Source organism: Metarhizium brunneum, chromosome 4, assembly GCF_013426205.1.
Source record: "Metarhizium brunneum chromosome 4, complete sequence".
Classification (NCBI taxonomy): domain Eukaryota; kingdom Fungi; phylum Ascomycota; class Sordariomycetes; order Hypocreales; family Clavicipitaceae; genus Metarhizium; species Metarhizium brunneum.
Genome location: NC_089425.1, coordinates 1,166,651 through 1,188,801, shown reverse-complemented (window position 1 = coordinate 1,188,801; position 22,151 = coordinate 1,166,651). Strand labels below are relative to the sequence as shown.

Below are 22,151 nucleotides of genomic sequence, written 5' to 3'. Positions count from 1 at the left end.
CTGCGGCAGTTCCTGCTTGCGTTCCATCCCCTCTCTTCGAGGCACGTTATACTAGGAGGAATTACAATTGCGGCAGATGAACGCTCACCGCTGGAGCTGCTTCCATTGACAGCCCTGGCTGTTCATATGCACAGAGGAGTAGTATCGCACCTGTGAGACTTGACCGGTCTTCTGCAGCCAAGACCTGAACATGTATATCGTACAAACACTATGCAATAGCCTGCAAGACATAATTTACATGCACACCCAAATAAAATCATAGTACAGGGCATAATAAATGTCGCCCAGCAATCAGTTCCACACAGCGGCCCGCCAAAGCCGCCATCATGACAATTCACCTCGCCACATCATCATGCCAACTCCCCGACCACTGAAACGGCCTCTTCTTCCCTTCCCCATCGCCATCCTTCTGTTCTAGTTGCGCGTTCCGGCCTTCCCATGCCGTCGTTTCGACCATAAAACTCCCCTTCCTATCCGCGCACCTAGCCGCTTTGTCAGCACCCACCAGGCAGCACAAACTCGAACGCAAGCCGAGAGAAACCAAAAGCACACACAACACACACACGTGCACACGTACCTCCGAAAAAGCCTGTCCACTGGGAAACACTGCACCGCGCTCTCTCGCGAAAGCGGTCTCTGCACCTCGCATTTATACTGTAGCATCTGGAGCAATTCACAAGCCGAAAGGTCGATCTTGGAGTTTGCGCCGGGAGCCGGTTTGCGCCGGCGGCCGTGGACATCCAGCTGGATGCGGGCGGGCAGCTCGGACGCCGGGAAGGAGTGGCACGGCGGAGTCATTACCGAAACACCGAAACACTGACAGAGCCGCCGGGCAGTCAGGGCCGTGGGCTGCGGTTGTGATGGACGAGGCGATTGGGGCGAGGGTTTTGGCGGGGATTGAAGAAGCGAGTCTGGAAGAGGTGAGTTGTGGCCGCAGCGCGTGGTGGTGGACATGGATGGACGGGGCCCGATGAGCATCACCACCACTCTTGACGTCTCTTCATCCTCCCCCTTTCCGTTCTCGCATCCCGCTCCTGTTTTCACCGTCTTTTCATGATCCGCGGCCGAGGGATGAGATTCTGCTTCATTTCCATCCTGCTGCCGTGTATGGCCCCGGTCCAGCACTGGCAAACCGGCTAACACGCCTTGGACGCAATTGACAGATTCTCAAGGCCGTCCGCGGCAAACCTACACCCGCGAGTGCCGCCAAGCAGACGCATATCCCGGCCCTTGATGCCCTTGCGGCGACGAGCCTCCGCCGCACGCAGTCGCGCACCATCTCCCTGTGCGGGCGTGCCCTGCCGCTGCTCTACGAGGTGATAGCAACGCTCGTGTCTGCGCCGCACTTTTACACGCTCCTCGTGCTGGACTTGGACGCCCGCTTCGACCCTACCTGTCTGGAGACGGAGCCCTCGAACCTCGAGCACGTGTATGTCCAGCGGCCCGCGCAGAGTTCGCCCGAACACCTGCGCGGCCTGGTCGCCGCGGCAGAGGCCTTTATGCTGTATGACGACGCTGCGAGGCTGAGCAGGGGACGGGAGTGGTGGGGGACGGTGGTGATGGGCGGCCTGGCGGCGGGCGACTTGACGGCCGGGTGGAAGGGGTGGGCGAGGGTCGATAGGGCCGCCGTCATGGGGTTTGCCTTGGGCACGAGTGCGGAGGAGGCTTTGGCGCAGAGGGCGACGAGGGAGAGGGCGGTTGAGGGGGCAGGATGGGCTGTGAGCTCGGCGTTTGGAGGGTTTGGCTTTGGCGGCAAGGACGACATGGACGTTTGACGGCGTCGAAGGGATGGCGTTTAGGGGAATGTCCCTTCTCATCACACGTTGCGCTTGAACACGGGCAGGTATTGCAAAGCCATTACTTGCATGTGTGTACGCACGTCAGATATCGGGCTATATACCCATCGTTTCCGCAGCAGAACAACAGACTCTGAGTCCGCTACTACAACAACCACGTCCCCCCTGCCGTCCGCCTCGACGACCTCGGCGCTTGGTTTCCCTTGGAGCGTGACGCCCGGCCGCGTCGCACCGCCCATGCAGTTTTGCACTGAGACGAGGGGAACCCGATGTACTCATCGAGAGCGAGATGTAGGATGAAACAGGCCCGGCGTGACTTGTTGGGCGGCTAGAGATGCGAACGGCAGCAGTGCCGTGGCGGCGTATCGTGCCGTGGATGCAATAGAGTATCAACTGATTGAAGCAGCCTCCGGCGTCTTGACCAGACGAATTTCGAAAACTCAAGATTGTAATGGCGAAGTTGCGATGTCTCAACGGGCCATTCTGTTCTTGTACTCACATCTCGTCCTACCGGTCTTGCACTCTCTATCCGTGTGTTCCTGTCGATGCAATGCGCGGCTTACATGGCCCTCCCAGATTGATCTGCACATGAGACAGCTGATGTCGTGCAACGTGCGGCTTGGGTCGGATTTTCCCGTTAATACGGAGTAGTCGCGGGGCATTGGTGTCGGTCGGCGACTTTTACCCTGGATCGGACAAGCCGGCCACAATGGAATACAATGGGAGGCAAAACGAACTCATTAGGTACTATGTAGGTATTTAGGTACTTGGCCATCGCACCCTGTGCTATAATATACTACATAATATTAGTATGTCCTTATAAATAGGCAAGTATATCAGACCATGGCTGTATATATGAGATTTGATTGATACTTGGCAACTGAGGCGACCGCCGCCTTACTTCCGTCGGCTTTTGGCAAGCGGACGTCCGTCATGCCTGGTCAGGGGGTGGGTGAATCGCCGACACGGTGATGGCACATCATGGCTAAAGCCAAGGTTGAGACCAAGTGTGTAAATGCTATTATGAATTCAATCGCTATTTAAAATGCCAAATGCTCATGATTGGGGTAAAATCTCTCGTTGACTCGAGTGCCGCGATACACTTTCAGCGTCCAAGTGCGGAAAACGCCCGCTTTCCCTGCTATTTCGCCCATCGCCCTCTCGCGTCTCCGTCACCATTACATCCTTGGTTACCAATATGCCACGCGCGGTCGGTGTGCGCTTCCGTTGCATCTCGTAGGATTCGTTGCTGCCGCCAATGGTGTCGGGATGTATTGGTCCATTGCCGTTTCTTCGCTGTTCCTGTCGCTCCCTCTGGCGATCCAATTCTCGCTTATCCCGTCTGCGCTTATTCCACAGGCCATACAAGGTGGGTGCATTTACGACGACGGTAGCTGTTAGCAATTCTGCGCTGGCCCAGGTGGTACGGTTTCCCTGGCTCCCGATATTGGCATAGTTGATGCGCAGACGCACGATGGTGACGACGATGATGAATATGCCGAGTGTGAAAAGGGGATAGAGCTGTGCCTTTCTCCTCCATGGCGCCCTCAAAGATGCGACGACAGGTATTGGTAGGACGAGCAGCATGAAGTCGGTGATGATGTTGATAATGCCAAGAGCGAGGAGTTGAATGGGTGCTTTGGCGCAAGGACCTGTCACGCACACATCCAGTTAGCTCATGGGTACGCCCAAAAAACAAAATACGATATTGCAGAATCACAGGCCGAGTTGGGATGCTATTTCATCGTACCAGCATCTGGCACAACCTGCCAGTATAATCGAAACGGTCTACATTCGGTAAAGGTGATGACTTCGACCGCAACATAGGACACGCAAAAGACGACGAGGTATCCCCGTATAATAATCTTTTCATATGCAAGATCGAGAATGAGTCGGCGATAAAGGTCTAGAAGCACGAGCTTCTGTAGCCAGAGACTTTTCATGTGAGGCGTCAGTATATTCTGCCTTGTTCAATCTTGGGCCAAGGTAGCTTCAAGTGGGCAACCTACTATGAAATGTAGACGAAGCGGCCGGCGATTGACAACTTGCTTCCTATCTCACGCTGGTAGATTTCGGTTGCGGTGAAGTCGTGGTTTAATCGGTATCTCATGGACATGCTGTTCGTTCCCCAAACGAGAACGACGTGAATGACAGCCAGTCTTATGAAGGCGCAAGCAATGGCACCCGCGGTGAAGTAGTCCCCTAAAACGAAGGACTGCTTTGCCACTTTCCTCCAGGCTAATCGTAGCGTCATGATGAGGATTGCTACGCAGCTAAACACCCAGTGGATGATGAGGGCGGTGTTTCTGGGCACTCGGTTCCTCATCACCTCCATCATCATCGCTATTATCGACGCCCTTGTCCGGCCATTGCAGCTTCTCCAAACTAAGATGACGACAGGCTGCAAGTAGCAACTCGAAGCTGTTTATCGCCGAAATTCCAATTACAACAAACGACCCAAGCTATTCGGATGCTTGGCGCAGACTCGCAAACACCGAATGGCAGTGGCAAGTTGATCGAATGTTGAACCCAGAAAAGAAAAGAAAAAACGAACCAACAGAGGGCGAGAGAGCTGTAATAGAGGTGAATCCTTGGCCAATTCCTGTTCCTGTAGGATAAAGAATGGAAATACAACCCAATCTACTCTGTATGTAGCAATCCAATTGTGGTTCGTGGTCAATGTTTGACTTGAGGTCCAAGTAAAAAAGAATGGCTGCTAATATTAAGTAGACCTTTGCAAAATTGAACACGCCCTTGTCATGTTGTCAGCCCTGCAAAGGCAAATACGCAGTACTCCATACTACCGCGCCAAGGCCAATTTGTGGCCGTTGTCGATGCGAACGGGGGTGTTGGCTTGGGTGCTTCGCCTGCCCTGACCTGGTTGACCTGGTCATGATTCCAGTCCCTGGAGCCCGAGACCGCGGACATCGCCGTACGAGGTCCACCCCCTATCCGCTCGAATACTCGCTAAAGCTTTCGCATCATCAATGATGGGCCAAGCGCTCTCTTCAGCGGAGATATGGCATACAGGACTGTCGAAGCATGAGGCCGGCAAATGAAGGCGGTGGATCTTGAGAAGCGGTTTTTCTGGTGTGGTGCCTGCCTGCACACGTCAACTCGGAACACTGGCAACTGGATACGATAGCCGGGAAGGAGCCGCCGAACGCCTCCTGCAGGCTGCGGTATTAGAGCGGTGGCCTACGCCCCGGGAAGGAGCGAGTCATTGCATCTCCTGCCTGCCCGTCGTGCAGCAGCAGATGGACATTTCCGCGGACGGATCAACTGGTAGTCCTGACCATCAACCACCCTCTCAAGACTCAATTTCCTACCCATCACTGGGGTAGAGTAGTATTGATGTTGGTGGCTCCGGATATTATATATCGGCGACAGGAACAGTCCACGAACCATACGAGTGATGCCATCCCACTTGACTCACCTCCTAGCCCGCCGCTGGTCACGACGAAGCAGAGAGCCAACATTGAGCCCGTGGCCGTGATGGGTACAAAATTTGGACACCGCGACTACTGCCAATTGTCAAGACTGCGCATGGTTGTCTTCAACGTCCCATGTTCGCAGCGGCTGTCAGACCACCGGTACCACAATAAGCTCGACGCCGTGCAACGCTCCACACGTGGCATCGGGTCACGGACGGGTTCCTCTTTGCAGATCATAGTACGAGTTCCTTGAAATGCGTTTGCCCAAGCTGTTCGCCTCCGTTGCCCCGCTCTTTTGCTGGCGGGCTGGCTTCGCTGGTCACTGACGCTGATGTCTCGAGTTCCTCTCATGGCGGGGAAGTGCTGTCCATTCGCAATGACTTCTACATTGGTGGTATGCCGACGATGGAAAAGGATCTTCCGCGACCAGATGTCAACATTTACGTTGAGCAGCTGAAACCCGTCAACGGCACCACTCAAAAGACCCCTATTGTCACCATTCACGGCCAAGCACCAACAGGTACCGTCGAGTATGTACAGCCTTTTTTTCTTGCTCAACAGCTTCTCAAATACAGTGGCAGTGCACCCCACATAAAAAACGCGGCTTGTCACACCATGATGGGCTCCGACTCTCCGAGCATGATTTAGCCTTTTGAGATATCCATCTTTGCTTCCGCAGTATTTCAAGATGGGTGCATCATATTTCTCCCAACTTACATCATCTACTATGCCGCTATTTCTGCATGACTCTACTGAACAGGCATGCTTTCAGGATCCTTAACAAACTGTTCTATCTTTCTGAGGCCCACGAGATCACCTTCAATCGTGTCTGCCAGCTCCTTGGGCACCCAGCCTTCAGTATGTCCACCGCCAAAGTCCACAAGCCATGTATCCATGTTCCTGTCAACCAGTACATTCGCCGGCTTGGCATCGCCCCAAGATATCCCCGCGGAGTGTAACTGGCAAAGAGTATCTCGGATCTGTCCTATCCACCGATCTTTTAGGGTGCCCGGCGTTTCTGGCCGTACTGCACAGGAGAGCGTCGTGCCACCACAGTCCACATTGGTGAGTAGTAGACCATATACCAGCCCGTTTCCGTCCTTGACGAGTCCCAGCAAGCGTGAGATGCGAAGCGATGCATCGACTGATGCGTTTCGGATGGCCTGGTACTTTGTAACCTCCTGTCTGAGGCTCCAATTATCACCCAGGTGCATCATCTTCAGAAAGGCCTTGGTGCCATCTGGCAACAGAACCCTCCTTGGTACATGAGTCGGAACTCTATTCCGGGTTTCTTGGTCAATCCAAACCTCGGACGGGAGATAGTCAGGCCACTGTTCATAGTACTCTTCGCATAATGGAGTGCCATACCTTGATCCGCTATTTCGGCCAAGAGTCATGGGCTTTGCAACCAGCTTCTCGTGGATGCCGCAAATCTTGTAATGGTGCGTTTCTGGGGTAAGGAAATTTTGCACAGATCGCCTGCACGGGTTGGGCGAAGACTTCATTCCATGAAATATCGGAAAAAGAGGCTCGGCGGCCCAATCATACAAGTCATCAACAGTATTCCCATCAAGTTCAACATCCTCAGCAACCCGCAAAAAGAAGAGATATCTTTGAAGAAGTTGAGGGGATGCATCAAAGTTGCTCCTGGATAATTGGAGGACGAAGCGCACATCGTTGCACATGATGACAAGCTGGGAGTCGGTGTTGCGGCATGAAAATGTAAAGTTGACGACTTCCCAAGGCAGGAACGCGTCGTCACCCGCTCGGCTCAAAGAATCGTTTGCCATGTTGATAAATGGTGGCAGATTGCGCGGCAGATGGTGCAAATGGCAACTTATGTAGCCACATGTGCACATGCTATGGCCTCAGGCTGCTCTCCACACCGGAAACGGCTCCATGGGCGACGTCGTCTTTGACACCTTGTACAGCTCCAACGTCCCGTTCATCAACAACGTCACCTACCAGTTATCAACGGTACAAGCCGCAGGAGCTGCTCTCGACAAGACTGGCAAGCCCTTGGTGCTCATGGGCCACAGCCAGGCCGGCATTCCCCCCCATCGTCAATGCCGATGCGAGACTCAAACTCACAAAGTCGCTCACTCGTACTCCTTGTCCCGTCCGAGTCGGGCTACTACGGCGTCTACGACTACTGCACAGCAGAGAATCTGAAACAAGCAGGCTGCTCCAAAACGAAACATCTAGAGCTTGGCAAGGCCGGTATCCATGGCCGCAGTCACATGTTTCTCATGGAAAATAACAGCAAGCAAATCCAGCGATCGTCAAGGTCTGCATCGTCAAGACGCGACACGAATCGGACAGCTACAGTGGAAGGCCAAGACGTCTTGAACTAGGCCAGGTACCGGACTATCGTGCTCTATATGACATCAATTGATACCATACTACATTATACTATGAATAGGCAAGTTTGGCGCATATATGCCCGTTCATAGACAACCATCATGGCATATTCTACACAAGCACATGTCTTCTCTTCCAACACCGGGCCCTGTTCCGTCAAGTCTGGCAAACGAGTGCCGTAGCATTCTTTCAGCGTCTGGTGTCGGCATTGTTTCACGGCGGAAACACCATTCAGTAATATCATGGCATGCACAGACTCCAATAACCCTAACCCTATGCTCCGCTTCTGCGATGGCAATTCAATCCACACGTATGTTTGGCCATGCGTGACCTGCCAAGGAAGCTAAGGGGATTATAGGCAGGGTCCTGTGATAATAATCTTCTCTACGGAGTAGTATTTCTAATACGAGAAATGACTAGTTATTAGTAAAGAGAGCAACAATAACCCGTCTTGGGAAAGATTTCACTCAAAATCTATGTAGATACGTCTCCAGCTCTACACACTCACTTTGACAACCATGACCTATTCGTAGCTCTGCCTGCTTCATCAGGTTCGGAGTGATACTTGAGCCCACTCTACCCGATGCCTCGTCAAATCACCAAAGTAGGATTAATCGGTGACGAAGCAACTGATTTGGCGCTCTCCGATAAACTAAAGCCGCCCGTTAAGCCATTGACGTCTTGACGCAAATCGCCCTCCGTACATACATGCATACGTATATCGGACAAATACCTCGCTCATCCTGGACCGCCACTGCTGTCGTTATTTAGTGCCGCCCGTAGTTAGCAGCATGCAAGGGTATGCACTACCCTCGCCTTGAGCTGACACGCATCCACAGGGGTCCTGTACGAGTGTTGTAGTTTATGGTGTGCTCGGGATACCATATTCGTCAACGGCCGGTATCTCAACTTGCATCTTCAACACGGTAGCCGAGACACTGCACCACCGCCCACTGCGGACAAGCAAGCGTTATCAATTGCATCACAGTTCATACAAACAAAGTATTGCTCTAATGTATTTTTTTTAAAAAAAAATCTATTTAGATGTGATGCTCATCAGGGTATAAAGGTGGTGCATCATATACCAAAAGCGACTAGAGGGTCTCTATCGAGGTCAAGTGTATTTCCTCCTTCGCAGCCAGTGCAAAGTAGAAAATGTCAAACAAGAAAAAAAGCAAAATCTTTCATGACAAACATCAATGCCGCCCAATGCCAAATATGTAATCCCAAACTCCAAACGATATGAAATTCATCTACGCCTCCACGACAATAGCCTCCGTCTCGGCATCCGCAACAGCCTTCTCGAGACCCTGCTTGAGCGAAGAAGCAAGCTTCTTACGCATCTCGCGCTGGATGCCGTGGTTCACGGCGTCCAGGACATTGTCCACAATGACGCGAGGCTTGTAGGCGGGCTCCGTGCCGTCCTGGTACACGCCCGTCTTGACGAGGATGCTGTACCAGTCGTTGTCGGCCTTCTTGTTGACGGCGTTGGTGCCGCGGATGTCGCTCTCGGGCGTGTCGCCGACAAAGTAGACGGTCTGGGGCGCGTCCGCGATGCCGTGCCGCGCGTGGCGCCACTGGCTCATGAGGCGCGAGGCGAACTCGAACGTGGGCACCTGCGGCTTGCCAAAGGCGTGCGTGTCGAGCCGGCCCCGGCCGCGGGTGAGGTCGTCAAAGGTGACCTCGAACATGCGGCGGAGGGCGCCCATGCCGAGGCGGACGTGCTCGTGGGCCGCGGACCAGACGACGTCGTTGTGCGAGAAGTAAAAGGGGGGCCCCTCGTCAAAGGTCTCGCTGCGCGTGCAGAGCCGCCCGCCCTTGGACATGGCGAGGTCCAGCATGATCTGGATGTCGCCGGCCCAGTCGCGGGAGTCGGCGAAGACGAAGACGGCGTCGATGGTGACGTCGTCAAAGTCGCGGGCGCGCGAGTTGGCGTGCTCCTCGGCGGTGAGCTTGCGGAAGGGCGTCGTGGCAGAGTCGTGCTTGATGATGTCGCCGGGGGTGACGACGTCCCGGAAGCCGTAGCCCTCGGCGACCTCGCGGCACTTTTCGCCCTCGCCGCCAATGACAAGGACGGTGCCGTACTTCTCGGCCATTTCTCTCATGGGGGTGTGTCCGCAAATGAACTGGCCGGGCTGGATGTCCTGCAGCAACTGGCGGGAGAGGTCGCCGCATCGCTCCTCTTCGGTTTTGCCGCCGCCGTTGGTTAGGAAGATGTGAGGTCTGCAGGCCACGTTAGCTAATCGTCATCTCGGGTGCACAACACCTAAAGTAAAAGTCACGATGGAACCCTGGTGGGTTGAGTGGACCAAAGTCCGAAATCCGGGGGTGGAACTGGCAGGGTTGTGAGGTGGCACTTACACATGGATGCCGAATTCGTTTTCTCCGTTGAGCACTCTCATGGCCTGAATTGCTTCGGGGATGGCCTTGCCGCCGCGGACAAGAACGCCATCGATATCAAAGGCAAAGACGAAGGAGTCGGCCACGGTGGAAGGAGAGAGTGGTGATGAGGGGGTATCAACGCTGGCGATGCTGGCGCGAGAGCTGTCTGCAGACAAGCCAGGGGAGCTAGGTGTGGTTGACGGCGCAGAAACTGCGTCGAGGTCCTTTTTAGCCTGTTCAACAGTCTGGTAGAACTTGGCCTCTTGCTGTTGCGTTGCCGCCATGATGGATGGTGAGCTGTGCTGTGGTGGTGCAGTAGCAGGCGTCGAGCCGTATAAGTGAATGATTTGATTCAACGAGCTCGTCCCTTCTTCTCGTGCCTTTATGACAAGAGAGTGGAGAAAGATCGGAATAGTACGAGGGTTTCTGGTCTGGAGATTGAGATCTACCGTCATGAACGGTGGGAGGATGTGAGTGCCTTTATAGTCTCTGGGGATTCTACTGTCCAGACTCCCCCCCGAGTTGTTTGTTTTCTGTCACATCTGGCATGTGTGTCTTGGCGTGGAGCCCACTCGCTACGAACGTTGTAGCTACTCAGCCCGAGTCATAATGGAGAGTGGAACTCATTCAGAAACATGCCCAAGGTCGTGGCGAAGGGAACCGGCGTCGAACTGAATATCCACATGGCGGTTCCACTTGATGAAAACTCTGGAGTGATGACATCCATGGTGACGGCACACAGGGACAGACCCCGTAGCAACAATACACGATGCCCCCTTTTTTTTTCCCTCGCTGATACGACGTCAACTTGGAGAGCCCACCGTATTAGACGTCATCAGTGCCTTCCACCGCCGAGTTTGCCTTGCGCTAGCAGGAAGAAGAGAAGAACCCGTCGTTTCTCAACGTCGCCTTCATTCCAACTGACGCTATCATGTTCGATACGCCGCAGTACGTGCCGAGTGTCGGCTTGCGGCAGGGGCGGTGAAAGATTTTCGGCCCCTGGCAGGGCACGATTCCAAGATGGTGTGAAGCAGCCGCCATGGCTTGGCTCCGGGCCGCAGTGCAATATCAAGAGCGGCCATCTCAAAAGTGACATGAGGACAGCATCACAGTTAGTGGCCCCGGGCCCGGAGTGACAGGAGAGGTACGTCCGAGGTCAACGACGACATGTGTTGCGAAACAGGCGGCTGCAGGGCCATGACGTTGTACCTCTCAGGTTTCTCAAACGGATGGAAAGCATCTCCACCGCCGATTGGAGTGTACATGCTGCATCGTAACCAACAAAAGCAACAAGCCGAGGTGACTTGGTAAACTTGCCCCCTTGGCGACGGTGCCTGTGGCACGAACCCTGTGCTTTCGAGCACTCGCGTCAGGCTGAGCCGGGTGAGGCTATCTTGGCCGGTATCTTTGCACCCTGCATGAACGAATTGGAAACACTGATAGGCAGTGGCTGATTTGCCCACTGGCTGAGACGTTTCGTGGATGGTCGAATCCTTGCGGGATGGCGGTTCCACCAGCGAATGCAAGAGGGAAGATTACGGTGGTGGATGTCGCTTGGGAAGAAGCCTGCGTCATGTACCCGTGGTACCTGTACTTGCTCGAGCGATCTGCTCGAACGCACAGGACACGGAGTACCAGGTACACGGTACGCGATACGATAAGCAGCACAGACGGCAAACACCACAATTCGCGCGTCTTTAGATCCAGGCGGAAGGAGCATGCAACCAGTTGCCACCAGTTCTGAAGCGCGGCCGTCTCTCACGGTCGGACCGGTCCACAGTGACGTCAGGGCCCATCCCCGTCCTCCGTCCGAAGGCCTATCAGCCGCCGCCGTCGGCTCCGCTCCAGCGGGTCCGCGCCCTGCTTCGATTGCGACCTTTGCCAACGCTGCCGTCGACTGCCAACCGCGTTGCTTTCCGTGACCAGGTAGGTTGCCGGTGCAGGTTCAAGGGCCAAAGGAAAAATACACGTGCGGCCGTCGTAAAGTAGTAGGCGTTAGTGCCCCCAAGTAAAGCGTGCAGTACAGTGCTGGAATTTCTGTTCAAACTCTTGTTCGCTCCCGAGTACGCCTCGGTGCGGCGCGGGCTGCATGCTGCCCACAATCTCTTGCCTGTACGCCTGGCCGGCCGCCGTGTTGCCTTGCACCGCCCGGGAACAGGCGGCACGGGCGTCGGCAGCCAGCATGACGGTGGCTACGGCGGTGCTGCGCCAAGGAGCCAAGGGGGAGGGAACCTTTTGCGCTGCGGGAATTCCTGTGCGTCGCCATGTACATGTACATGGCTGCTCCGTTCCCCGCCCACCCGCGTCCACATGCCTGGATCCCGCGACTTGACCACTTGGTGGCCATGAAACTCGGGGCCCGGGGGACTTCGCCTGGAGCTGATAAGGTACATACATACATGATGCCAAACGGTGGGAAAGGGTGTCTCGAGAAACCCAACATCTCCACAGCACCGTCACGATGCAGCCTTTGTAAAGTGTAAACGGCTGGCATGCCGGTTTGATGGTTTGGCAGGCCATGGGTTAGGCTTGTCGAGTTGATTCGCACGCAGCATCTTCACGGCCATGCGCGCAAAGACGCTCGATCAACACCGTGTCCTTTATGGTGCGTAGATGCCTGACACTCGAGCATGTTTATCATCAATTGATGTTTCTCTCATTTTGCGGCATTTCATGGACCCCTGCACACCCCCCCTCTACTCTACTCAGCCCTTGACCCGTTCAAGCACCTTCATCCAACATGTATCCTTGCCGCTTGTTATTCTCCGGGTCTGCCAGACGCGTGGGATGGCGTTTTCCCCTCGTTGCGGGTTACCTCTTCTGCATCATGGCTGACCTTGACTGGGGTCGCCCGGTTATTGTTTTACAGCCAGGGCGCGATCGTCGGCCTTGACTTTGGACACATTACAAACCATAGGCCATGGGATGATACAGAACGGACATGTTGCTTTTTCACTATTATTCCGCCCACGCCACGCATCACCAACAAATCGTCTACAGTACTCGTGACAGCATCAACTACTGCAGATTGACAAACAGGCCGCCATCCACCAGCAGCTGCGCACCGCTCACATAGCCGCTCAGCTCGTCGCACGCCAGAAACACCGCCGGGCCAGCCATGTCAGACGGCACGCCAGTGCGGCCCAGGGGAATCCTGCCCTCCATGTAGGCCCTCTTGGCGTCGTCGGCCAGGTCCTGCTCGTTGAGCCGCGTGCGGATCGTCCCCGGCAGCAGGGCGTTGCACCGGATGCCGTGGCGGCCCAGGGCCACGGCCGCGCTCTGCATCAAGCTGAGCACGCCGGCCTTTGTCGGCGTGTAGTGCGCCTGCCGCCCGCCGCCGACGAGCGCCGACACCGACGACACGCCGATGATGCTGCCCCCCGGGGGCTCCTGGCGCAGGGCCATCTGCCGCGCCGCCGCCTGCGTCACGTAGAAGGCGCCGTCGAGGTTGGTGCGCACCGTCGTCTCCAGCAGGTCCGGCGCCAGCGTGAGGAAGTCGGCAAACGTGCACACGCCCGCGTTGGAGACGCAGATGTCGAGCCGGCGCGCGGCGCCCGAGTGCGCGACCGCCGCGGCCACCAGCCCGGCCGCCGTCTCGGGGTCCCTGACGTCGCCGGCCTCGTGGGCCAGCCTGCCGACCGCACTGGACGGCGACGCCTGCGCGGAGAGCGAGAGCGCCTCGGCCTCGGCGACCAGCGAGTCGAGGTGCTGCTTGTCCTGGTCTAGGCCGAGGTGGTTGACGACCACGTTGGCGCCCTGGCGCAGGAACTCGAGGCAGATGGCGCGGCCGATGCCCGTCGTCCCGCCGGTGATGATGGCCGTCTTGCCGGCCAGCAGCCCCGTCAGCGGCATCGTGTAGATGGGCGCGCTTGTAATCAATCAATGACTTGACGACTCGTAGTTGGTCTCGGATTCGTCGAGATTTGGAAGATGAAAAAATTGCCAAATGTACGCCGCGGCCAGGGCCACGCTAGCACCTAGATGTAATCGAGGCCGTCTCGATCCACGCGCCGGAATCCTCGGGTAGGCGATACACGGGCGCCGATGGCGAGGGAGACGCGCGATGCGGCAGGCAGAGCGTGTGCGTCAGGGCAAGTGCTGGACGTCGACGGTGGGCTGCGATCAGCAAAGAGCCAAGGACGCTTGAATTTTTACAAATTCATCGAGCTGTCGACAGCTTCGTATTTCTGGGCAGTCTTCTGGCTATTTTTGCCTTTCCCCGCGACAAGCCCCCCTCATGGACTCTGGGTCTCGGCCCATTGACCAGCGAACAAACCGCCGGCCCGCCCGGCTCCGGCAGGCGACCAATGTAAAAAAAAAAAGAAACAGTCGATGGCTGCTCGTTCGCGCAGGGCTGCCACGATGCCCCGTCTGTGAACTGCAGCCCTGTGTCGTGGTCACGAGGCCCTGCGCGTCGCTCCATTTCTCACCGTTTCATCACACGTGGGCAAGACGTCAATGGGCAAGACGGTGGACTGGCGGGCGCAAACGGCCACCGTTCAACTCACGATGCTGCTCGGGGGAGTGCAGAGCGGGAGTGGGTACATACATACATATGTATATCTTTAATGGTCCACTCATCCCGGTATGCAGGGTTCAATGCTGCATGGCCCGGGACCGACGACCGGCATGGGATTCATTAGCCGAATTCAGCTGCGCAGTTGGTACGCGGGCGAGTTCACATCAATTGATCACCTTGTCTGTCAACGGTGGTAGGACAACGAACACTCGAGTGCCAAAGCTCCAGGCTTTTTCTTACATGTCGGTGCCGGATGAATGACCCAGGAAGCAAACCAGACTTCACCACGACGCATTATCCTCACACACCAGACTATCGTGTTGGCAGCACAGTACACGCAGACGGCTTGCGTTCGCGATACCGTGAGGTCATTATTCCGTGGCTATTAAAACCCTAATATTATTTGACTATAGTAGACCGTTAAAAAACCCTGTATTTTCTTTTTTCAGGGCAACGTTGAAGTGAAAAAATGCGCATGCTAATTGGCAAAATGCGTGCATCATCCTCATGCCACAGTACTAGATCAAGTCGTCAACTTGCCCATCCCGCCCACCAGCTCATCATCATCATGGTGACCGACCCCGTTCACTTTTGCGTGCTTCACATCCCCATCCTCCTTGGCAGCGCCATTCATTTCTGGCGCCGGCATGGCCACGGGCGCCGGGGCAAGCAAGTTCCTCGCCGGGATCAATTTTGCCCTCGCCGCCGGGTTAATGGTCAGTCCAAAGCCAGGCTTGTCCAGGTCCGCCGCCGTCAGGTACCCCCTTGTCGGAATCGGCTCGTCGACGAACAAGTCTCCGAAAACAGGCAGCACGCTCCTCCCGTCCGGCGAATTGGCCAGGTACTCCTGGAAGGGCGTGTTGGGCTGCGAAATGACAAAGTGGTAGCTGTAGGGCCCGCTGGCGTGCGGCACGACGGGCGTGTCGTACGCCGCGGCCATGGCGGCCACCCGAAGCAGTTCCGTCATGCCGCCGAGCCACATGACGTCCGGTTGGACCATGTCCAGGTCCCGGGACTCGATGAGCTTGCGGAACCCGTAGCGCGAGTACTCGTGCTCGCCCGTGGTGAACTTGGTTGCCGGGTGCGCGCGCTTGATCTGCCGGAAGCCGTCCGTGTCGTCTGGCGACAGGCACTCCTCCCACCAGTTGATGTCGAGGTCCTTGCACGCTTCCACGAGCTGGATCGTGTACGACACGTTGAGGCTCATGTAGCAGTCCACCATGATGGGGAAGTCGGGGCCGACGGATTCCCTGTGCCTCCGGAGAAACGCGACGTTCTTGCGGAGCCCAGCGTGGCCCTCCTCGGGGCAGTGCGGTAGGGGCACCTTGGCGCCCCAGAAGCCCATGTCCCGCGCGGCCGTCGGTTGAGGGCCGGTGCAGTAGAAGTTGATGCGTTCCCTTGTGGCGCCGCCTATGAGCCTGTACACCGGCTCGTTCCTCAGCTTGCCCAGCAGGTCCCAGATGGCGAGGTCGATGACGGAGATGACGGCCACGGGGAGGCCCTTGCGGCCATAGAACATGGACGCTCGGTACATTTGCTCAAACAGCAGGTTGGTGTTGCGAGGATCGGCACCGATGAGGAACCGTTCAAAGTGTTGGTGGATGAGCCAGCATCCAGGAGGGCCTAGAGCTGTCAGCACTGGTCATGTCCCTTTTACATCTCGGTGGCATCATCGCGGGCAAACAACTTGCCTCCAAAGCCCGTTGCGAACCCAACAGTCCCATCAGATGCTTCGATTTCGACCAGGAATGATCCGAGTACATTGATTCCCCAGCTTGTCCGAGACTTTCGATACTGCTCCCATATTGAGCAGGGGGTGGAAATGTCGCTATCAATCAGCCTGTGAGGGACCAAGTCGGTCAGTTGTTGCCATGATTCATGCTGAACATGAATGTGGGCGCAGACTCACCAGTGGCCGTCTTTGACATTGTGATAATCGCCGCCTGCCAGTCTGATGTTAGTGCTTGAGGTCTGCCTCCATCTCCGTCATCATGTTCGTACCTGAGCCAACGCCGCTAATCACATAGGATCGAACGGCCTTGATGGTAGGAAACTCCCGAACAGCCGACGCCATGGCTGCCATCAATGTCAAACGGGCACTGGAGAAGAGTGAATATCGGAGCCGTCTCAACCTCTCTGAAACAGGAAAAGGATGCAGTCTTGTGATATACGTCGACGGCTCAGGGCTGGTTCAAGTTGCAGTGCCCATGAGTCGCAGTCTGCAAACCCCGGCAAATGGGGTCGGCAACGGAATCGGCTTCAACTCGAGGAAGGACCAATCGATTCCCGTGTGATTATCGTGTAATCTGCACAAGTCGCAGGATCAGACAGTCTGTGGGGGAAGTGACTGCTAGACAAAGGGTCGCAAAGTGCCAAGTGACGATGTGATTGATGGGAGAGTGTTTATCCCTTCGGCCATAAATGCCCCGATGGCGCGAACGACGAGATGGGGGCACATTCTTCCAACACATCTGCGTCATGGCTGCAGACGCGCGACGCCCAAAGTGTCCTAGGCCGACTGAGTAGCCCTGGAATGAATGTCTCAAGCCAGACGTGAAGTCGTTGAGGGACGCACACTGGGGAAGCTGGGGTGCGACGGGGTGGCAGCACAGAGTGAGTTCATCTCACCGTGCCGGGACCAGCCAGATCAGATGGCCATGACTTTAGTATTGCCAGACATGTTGCTGCAAAGTATATGTACGGGTATTTCTGTCTGTCTTGCCACCACCAACCAAGTAGTACCTACAAGCCGCCTCAGAGCCCGGATTCGCCGTTTTTTTTTTTTTAAAAAAAAAAAAAACATTTCACTTTTTTAAAGTTATTTCTATTCTCCATAATTGCCAGAGCCAGTTTATTCCCAGAAGCCGAGCCGCCCGAGGCAACAGCTCTGTGGCCATGGTCTAGAGAATAGTCGCAATATATGATGACTATTGATGGGGGGATTATGACCAAGTTTAACCAAGACAGTTGTCATGCAGTCAGGTTTCGTTGTTGACACAGTCCCCAGTTCACAAAGCTGACTGGACCTTGGACCCTTGAACGTCCTTTTTGAGGTGTCAGGGTCGCCGTTATAACAACGGATGTACGCTAGCAATCATGAAATTGTGTCTCAATCTGCCGAAAAAACCGGGATGTATGTATGTACATGCATCCATGTCAACAAATGCTGCCACGTCCACGTCTAGGGTTGCCGCGTCCAGGGTTGCCGCGACTCAGGGTAGCTCCTTCTACTTGCTGGCACTTGTCAGTTATTGAATAGCCGAGGCTCTGCCGTGCTTCATGTCTGGTCTGATTTGGACAAGCTCCTGGGCCCTGTTTTCCACCGTCTCCCCACCAGATGCTCCATCAATTTGATTGCGGCAGCATGGCACCATCAAACCCTATCGAGACCTTACTTGTGGCTGGTTTCCCCTCCACCTCGCCCGACTACACAAAGTCGACTAGTCTTCGTCTGCCATCCCTACTCGAGGACTCAGACGCCGCCATTGGAATCTCGTGACTCTGCGCCGGTTCGCCTGCCACTTTACCCACCCTGTCCTCGCTCGCAGCTGATGATCCACAGATGGCACAGCTAGTCTGTCTCGACCAATGCAGAATCCTCAGTGCCGGCATAATGCAAAACCACCTCCTCCTGTCGCTCACCTTTGTCCCGAATGTTTCACTCTGACATCTCGCTCCCCACTGCCTCGCTTTAACAACAACCCGTGCAGTCATCTTGGCCCGATACTCGGTAGACTGGACACCAGACCCTAGGACCGGTATTGTGTTTCACGGAATCGACTCACCAGGGGCCCTTCCCGGCTGGCCGAGAAAGCATGATGCAGCACGGAGCTGTCGGCGCCAAGGGACCATCACCATCATCAGTTCCGGCTTCTGGTCCCACCTCCGTCATACCACATCAACCAACCGAGCCCGACAGCGACTCTCATAGTGATGATGAGCAATACAACGACGGCTCTACCCAAAATGGGAAGCGCAAGCGCCCGACCTCAGTTTCGTATGTACAATCTTGGTCTTTCTTTGGCTATCTTTGCTTTTTTTTATGCCATGTCCATGCTGTCCCCTTGGCCCCCCGTTGAGTCGGCTCATCATTCCACATCCGATTCGCCACTTGCTTTTCACGTCTGTATTGTGTCTTGCACTACCGAGTACAACGTTTTGCCATCGCCATCTTGTTTGCCTTGATGTCCTCACATGCCTGTCTCTCTCTATGAGCAGCCCCTGGAATCGAAAACTGACCTCGTTATACCAAGGTGTGAGCTATGCAAACAGCGAAAAGTAAGACGCACAAGACGCGCCCGACCCTGTTCGTTGACTCGGAAGGATCAACAAAAGCTACAAATCATCACGCCGTGTGATTTTTGTTCCCCCGCAAGCTGCGTCGTATCCTGCCCTTAGACATGTATTGACCCTGGAATTTAACAGGTAAAATGCGACCGGGGACAGCCGTCTTGCGGATGGTGCGCTCGAAATGGCGCAATATGCGAATACAAGGAGCGGAGGCGGCCTGGTCTAAGGGCTGGCTTTGGTAAGGAGCTCCAAGATCGAATGGATAAGCTTGAAGCCGTCTTGCAGTCTCACTCGGAGATTATTCAACACGTCTTGGCTTCAAATCCACAGCTCAATGCTACTGGTGGCATCCAAAACAGCAACCCCAGCATACCAAGTGACCACGGCACGCCAAGGGATGCTTCATCTCACATGTACAGAACATCCGAACCCATTACTACACCAGGAGGAGAGAATAGTTTGTTCATCCCAAAGACGTCAAGTTTTACGCCGACATCGCAAACAGTTGACTTCAATGCACCGCAACACCCAGGCATGCCTGACACATATCACCACCAAGGGTCCCTGGGGCGCCTGTCCGCAGGGTCTCAGATACCGCCAATTCAGTCATCTACGCCTGGAGGACAGGCCTACTATCAAAACCAGCCTACAATTCACTCTCCGACCGCCCCCCTGAGCCAAACGGCGGTACCAACTCCCCCGGATCAAGACATGCCCCCCTACGACCTTCTCTATTCTCTTGTCGACCTCTACTTCAAGCACATCAACACTTGGTGCCCAATACTCCACCGAAAAACCACTCTCGACTCACTGTTTGGACCGTCGACACTGCAAGAGACTGATAGAATACTCCTACATGCAATTGTGGCCACGACGATGCGCTACTCCACAGACCCTAGACTCACTGATGAAAGGCGGGAGCATTACCACAAAGTGTGCAAGGAACGTGTGCTACTATATGGCATGGAGAATACCTCTGTCAAATCGCTTCAGGCATTGGTCATCGTAGCACTTGATCTGGTCGGCAGTAGCAATGGTCCGCCTGGTTGGAATATTTTGGCGCTCGTCACTCGCTCAGTAGTGCAGCTCGGACTGGCGGTTGAGAGCCACTCATTCACAGTCTCGCCAGGCTACACGTCGATATACACCCTGCGGGCTATGATTCTTCCGGAACCCAAGGACTTTATCGACGACGAATCACGACGACGACTCTTCTGGATGATTTATCTTCTTGACAGATACGCCACCATCGCCACTGCTTTCGAGTTCGCGTTGGCAGACAAGGAAATCGACCGAACGCTGCCCTGCCGTGACGACCTATGGATGCGAAATCAGAGAGTAGACACGAAGTGGTTCAAGGCTAGAGAACATCACGGCGAGGGATCCGCGCAGGAGATTTGCAAGCCAGAAAATCTTGGGCCCTTTGCCTACTATATCGAGATTTTGGGCATCTTGTCCAAGATACACAAGTTCCTCAAGCAGCCTGTAGACATCAGTGCCTTGGGAGACGTCGAGCAATGGCAACTGCGCTACAAGGAGCTGGATAACTTACTGACAACCTGGAGGTTTGGGTTGCCCCCCGAGTTTGGGAACATGTCCAAGTTGTTTCAAGCACCCAAGAAGAACTTGAATTGCATTCTGGTGATGCTTCATGGCACGTATCACACTGCCGTCATTCGACTTCATTCGTCAGCAGCATACCCCACAACACGATCGCCCATATTTACTCCGTCGTACAGTGCTTCGCAAAGATGTCACGGGGCTGTAGAGAATATTGCGGCTTTGGGAGAGTTTGTGGTCCAGAACGGCCTTCTCAGCAAGCTGGGGCCACCATTTGCATTTACGATATGGGTCTCAGCAAGGCTTTTGCTTGTTCATGGATCTACAGTTGAGCATAAACTGGCTCCGCAAATCAGCTTCTTTGTTGACACCCTGCGAGAAATGGGACGATACTGGCCGGTGGCGGCGAGATACTGCGGACTGCTTCAACGAGTGCTTGATGAGCACCGTGACAGTGAGCAGAAGGGTGATGGTATCACACCTAGCTCTGTCAAAATCCTAGCAGACATGCGACGAACGGCATTCGACCTCGACGTTTTGATGTCTCGACAGCCGAAACACAGTTCTGACACGACAGCACGACAGCCCGCTGTCGCGCCGGCTAAAACACCGGCACCAAACGATTTGGAGTACCTGGACGTGTTTGACTTTTTCAATGTCCCCCGTCTGCCATTTGGCGGCGAGAATTTCGCCGGTGCCCAGGCACTGGGCCCGGACACTGCGATGGATGCACAGAATGGGCAGGCTCAAATGGCGCCAAATGAGTTCAACATTACGAATTTCATGGTGGACGCAAATAGTGATTGGCTATTTAAGCAGGAGGGAGGCAGGTTTATGGCGACGTGATAGCTATCAAGGAATGAATTATCCTGCGACCGAAGAAACAGGATGTCTGGACATGTTGGGTACATGTATTATACCAAGTTGCTTGCGTGCAAAATTCATGTATAACGAATGGGAGGAACTGTTTGGAGACTCTGTATTGCGGTCTCTTTTCTTAATATTATCGGAGTTGTCATGGAGTCTACTTGCAAGATGAGTAATGAAGGCCTTCTTCACCCGTCTAGTCCTAGCCTTTCCGCCGGGCAGCCATCTTGAGATGACAATTCAGAAACGTTGAGACTGTCTTGCGGCGGCTGAATACATAGTCCGGCGTTGCGGGTTTAAAGCCAACAGTCTACAAAGTACAGCAGGATATATCTGCCCATCAACACGCTAATGTCCTTGGTATTCTAGTGCAGCGAGAAATGGCCAGGTACTCGGGCCGGTCCGGCCACGCCTTGCCGCGCTTTACGCCGACGCCAAGGATACCTTGGTTCCGCTTCATGTGCAGGTTTCGGCGGACTTCTTGATTCGGCATCTGCGAGATGGGCAGTCGGGGATTTTCTTCTCTTTCCTTGTAATGCCTGTCTGGTTGGAATTGATCTTTGCGTAGGGATGAGCTGTTGTGACGAGGCTGTTGATGCCCCTGGTGGACGATTAGCTGTGCTTTGTTGGTTGCAGTTCAAGCATGTACTTGGACTGAGATACGAATCGAAAGAAATGATACAAGGCCTTGAATAGTTTTTATAGTAAGTTGTGGTTTTTATGAGCCCGGGAGTCTCGTTAAGCTACGCATTGCAGATTGGATAGTAGTTCAAGAGGGTGTCATGTGGAGAAGCGATCTAGCTTTTGCCTGGAAAAGTGTACTTTCGAGCATATATTCCGCTGTGAGTACGACTCTATTTTAAATGTACAAACACAATCAGTTAGTTACAAAGAAAATTGCAAGTTGCCCGTCTATCAAAGGCCAGAATTGAAAAAAAGACA

At 54.7% G+C, this 22,151-nt stretch overlaps 8 protein-coding genes across 8 annotated transcripts; 2 read left to right on the top strand and 6 right to left on the bottom strand.

Moving 5' to 3' along the window:
* Positions 1 to 334: 334 nt before the first annotated feature.
* On the bottom strand, positions 335 to 798 carry G6M90_00g070160 (uncharacterized protein; the record flags this gene model as incomplete). The annotated part of the gene is made up of 2 exons (XM_066130928.1): positions 335 to 482; positions 578 to 798. The coding sequence occupies 2 exons, from the start codon at positions 796 to 798 to the stop codon at positions 335 to 337; spliced, it is 369 nt and encodes a 122-aa protein (XP_065987111.1).
* A 62-nt stretch (positions 799 to 860) lies between these two features.
* Positions 861 to 1,775, top strand: G6M90_00g070150 (uncharacterized protein; the record flags this gene model as incomplete). The annotated part of the gene is made up of 2 exons (XM_014685174.1): positions 861 to 920; positions 1,164 to 1,775. The coding sequence occupies 2 exons, from the start codon at positions 861 to 863 to the stop codon at positions 1,773 to 1,775; spliced, it is 672 nt and encodes a 223-aa protein (XP_014540660.1).
* A 1,077-nt stretch (positions 1,776 to 2,852) lies between these two features.
* On the bottom strand, positions 2,853 to 4,050 carry G6M90_00g070140 (uncharacterized protein; the record flags this gene model as incomplete). Its single annotated transcript, XM_014685175.1, has 3 exons — positions 2,853 to 3,448; positions 3,547 to 3,731; positions 3,806 to 4,050. 3 exons carry the CDS (start codon positions 4,048 to 4,050, stop codon positions 2,853 to 2,855), a joined length of 1,026 nt encoding a protein of 341 aa, XP_014540661.1.
* Positions 4,051 to 5,979: 1,929 nt separating this feature from the next.
* G6M90_00g070130 (uncharacterized protein) lies at positions 5,980 to 7,020 on the bottom strand (the record flags this gene model as incomplete). Its single annotated transcript, XM_014685176.1, has 1 exon — positions 5,980 to 7,020. One exon carries the CDS (start codon positions 7,018 to 7,020, stop codon positions 5,980 to 5,982), a length of 1,041 nt encoding a protein of 346 aa, XP_014540662.1.
* A 1,824-nt stretch (positions 7,021 to 8,844) lies between these two features.
* G6M90_00g070120 (uncharacterized protein) lies at positions 8,845 to 10,257 on the bottom strand (the record flags this gene model as incomplete). Its single annotated transcript, XM_014685177.1, has 2 exons — positions 8,845 to 9,814; positions 9,953 to 10,257. 2 exons carry the CDS (start codon positions 10,255 to 10,257, stop codon positions 8,845 to 8,847), a joined length of 1,275 nt encoding a protein of 424 aa, XP_014540663.1.
* Positions 10,258 to 12,991: 2,734 nt separating this feature from the next.
* On the bottom strand, positions 12,992 to 13,825 carry DHG2 (L-rhamnose-1-dehydrogenase; the record flags this gene model as incomplete). The annotated part of the gene is made up of 1 exon (XM_014685178.1): positions 12,992 to 13,825. One exon carries the CDS (start codon positions 13,823 to 13,825, stop codon positions 12,992 to 12,994), a length of 834 nt encoding a protein of 277 aa, XP_014540664.1.
* A 1,190-nt stretch (positions 13,826 to 15,015) lies between these two features.
* Positions 15,016 to 16,566, bottom strand: rhmD (L-rhamnonate dehydratase; the record flags this gene model as incomplete). The annotated part of the gene is made up of 4 exons (XM_066130927.1): positions 15,016 to 16,115; positions 16,184 to 16,332; positions 16,402 to 16,435; positions 16,494 to 16,566. 4 exons carry the CDS (start codon positions 16,564 to 16,566, stop codon positions 15,016 to 15,018), a joined length of 1,356 nt encoding a protein of 451 aa, XP_065987210.1.
* A 2,474-nt stretch (positions 16,567 to 19,040) lies between these two features.
* On the top strand, positions 19,041 to 21,188 carry G6M90_00g070090 (uncharacterized protein; the record flags this gene model as incomplete). The annotated part of the gene is made up of 1 exon (XM_014685180.2): positions 19,041 to 21,188. One exon carries the CDS (start codon positions 19,041 to 19,043, stop codon positions 21,186 to 21,188), a length of 2,148 nt encoding a protein of 715 aa, XP_014540666.2.
* Positions 21,189 to 22,151: the final 963 nt, after the last annotated feature.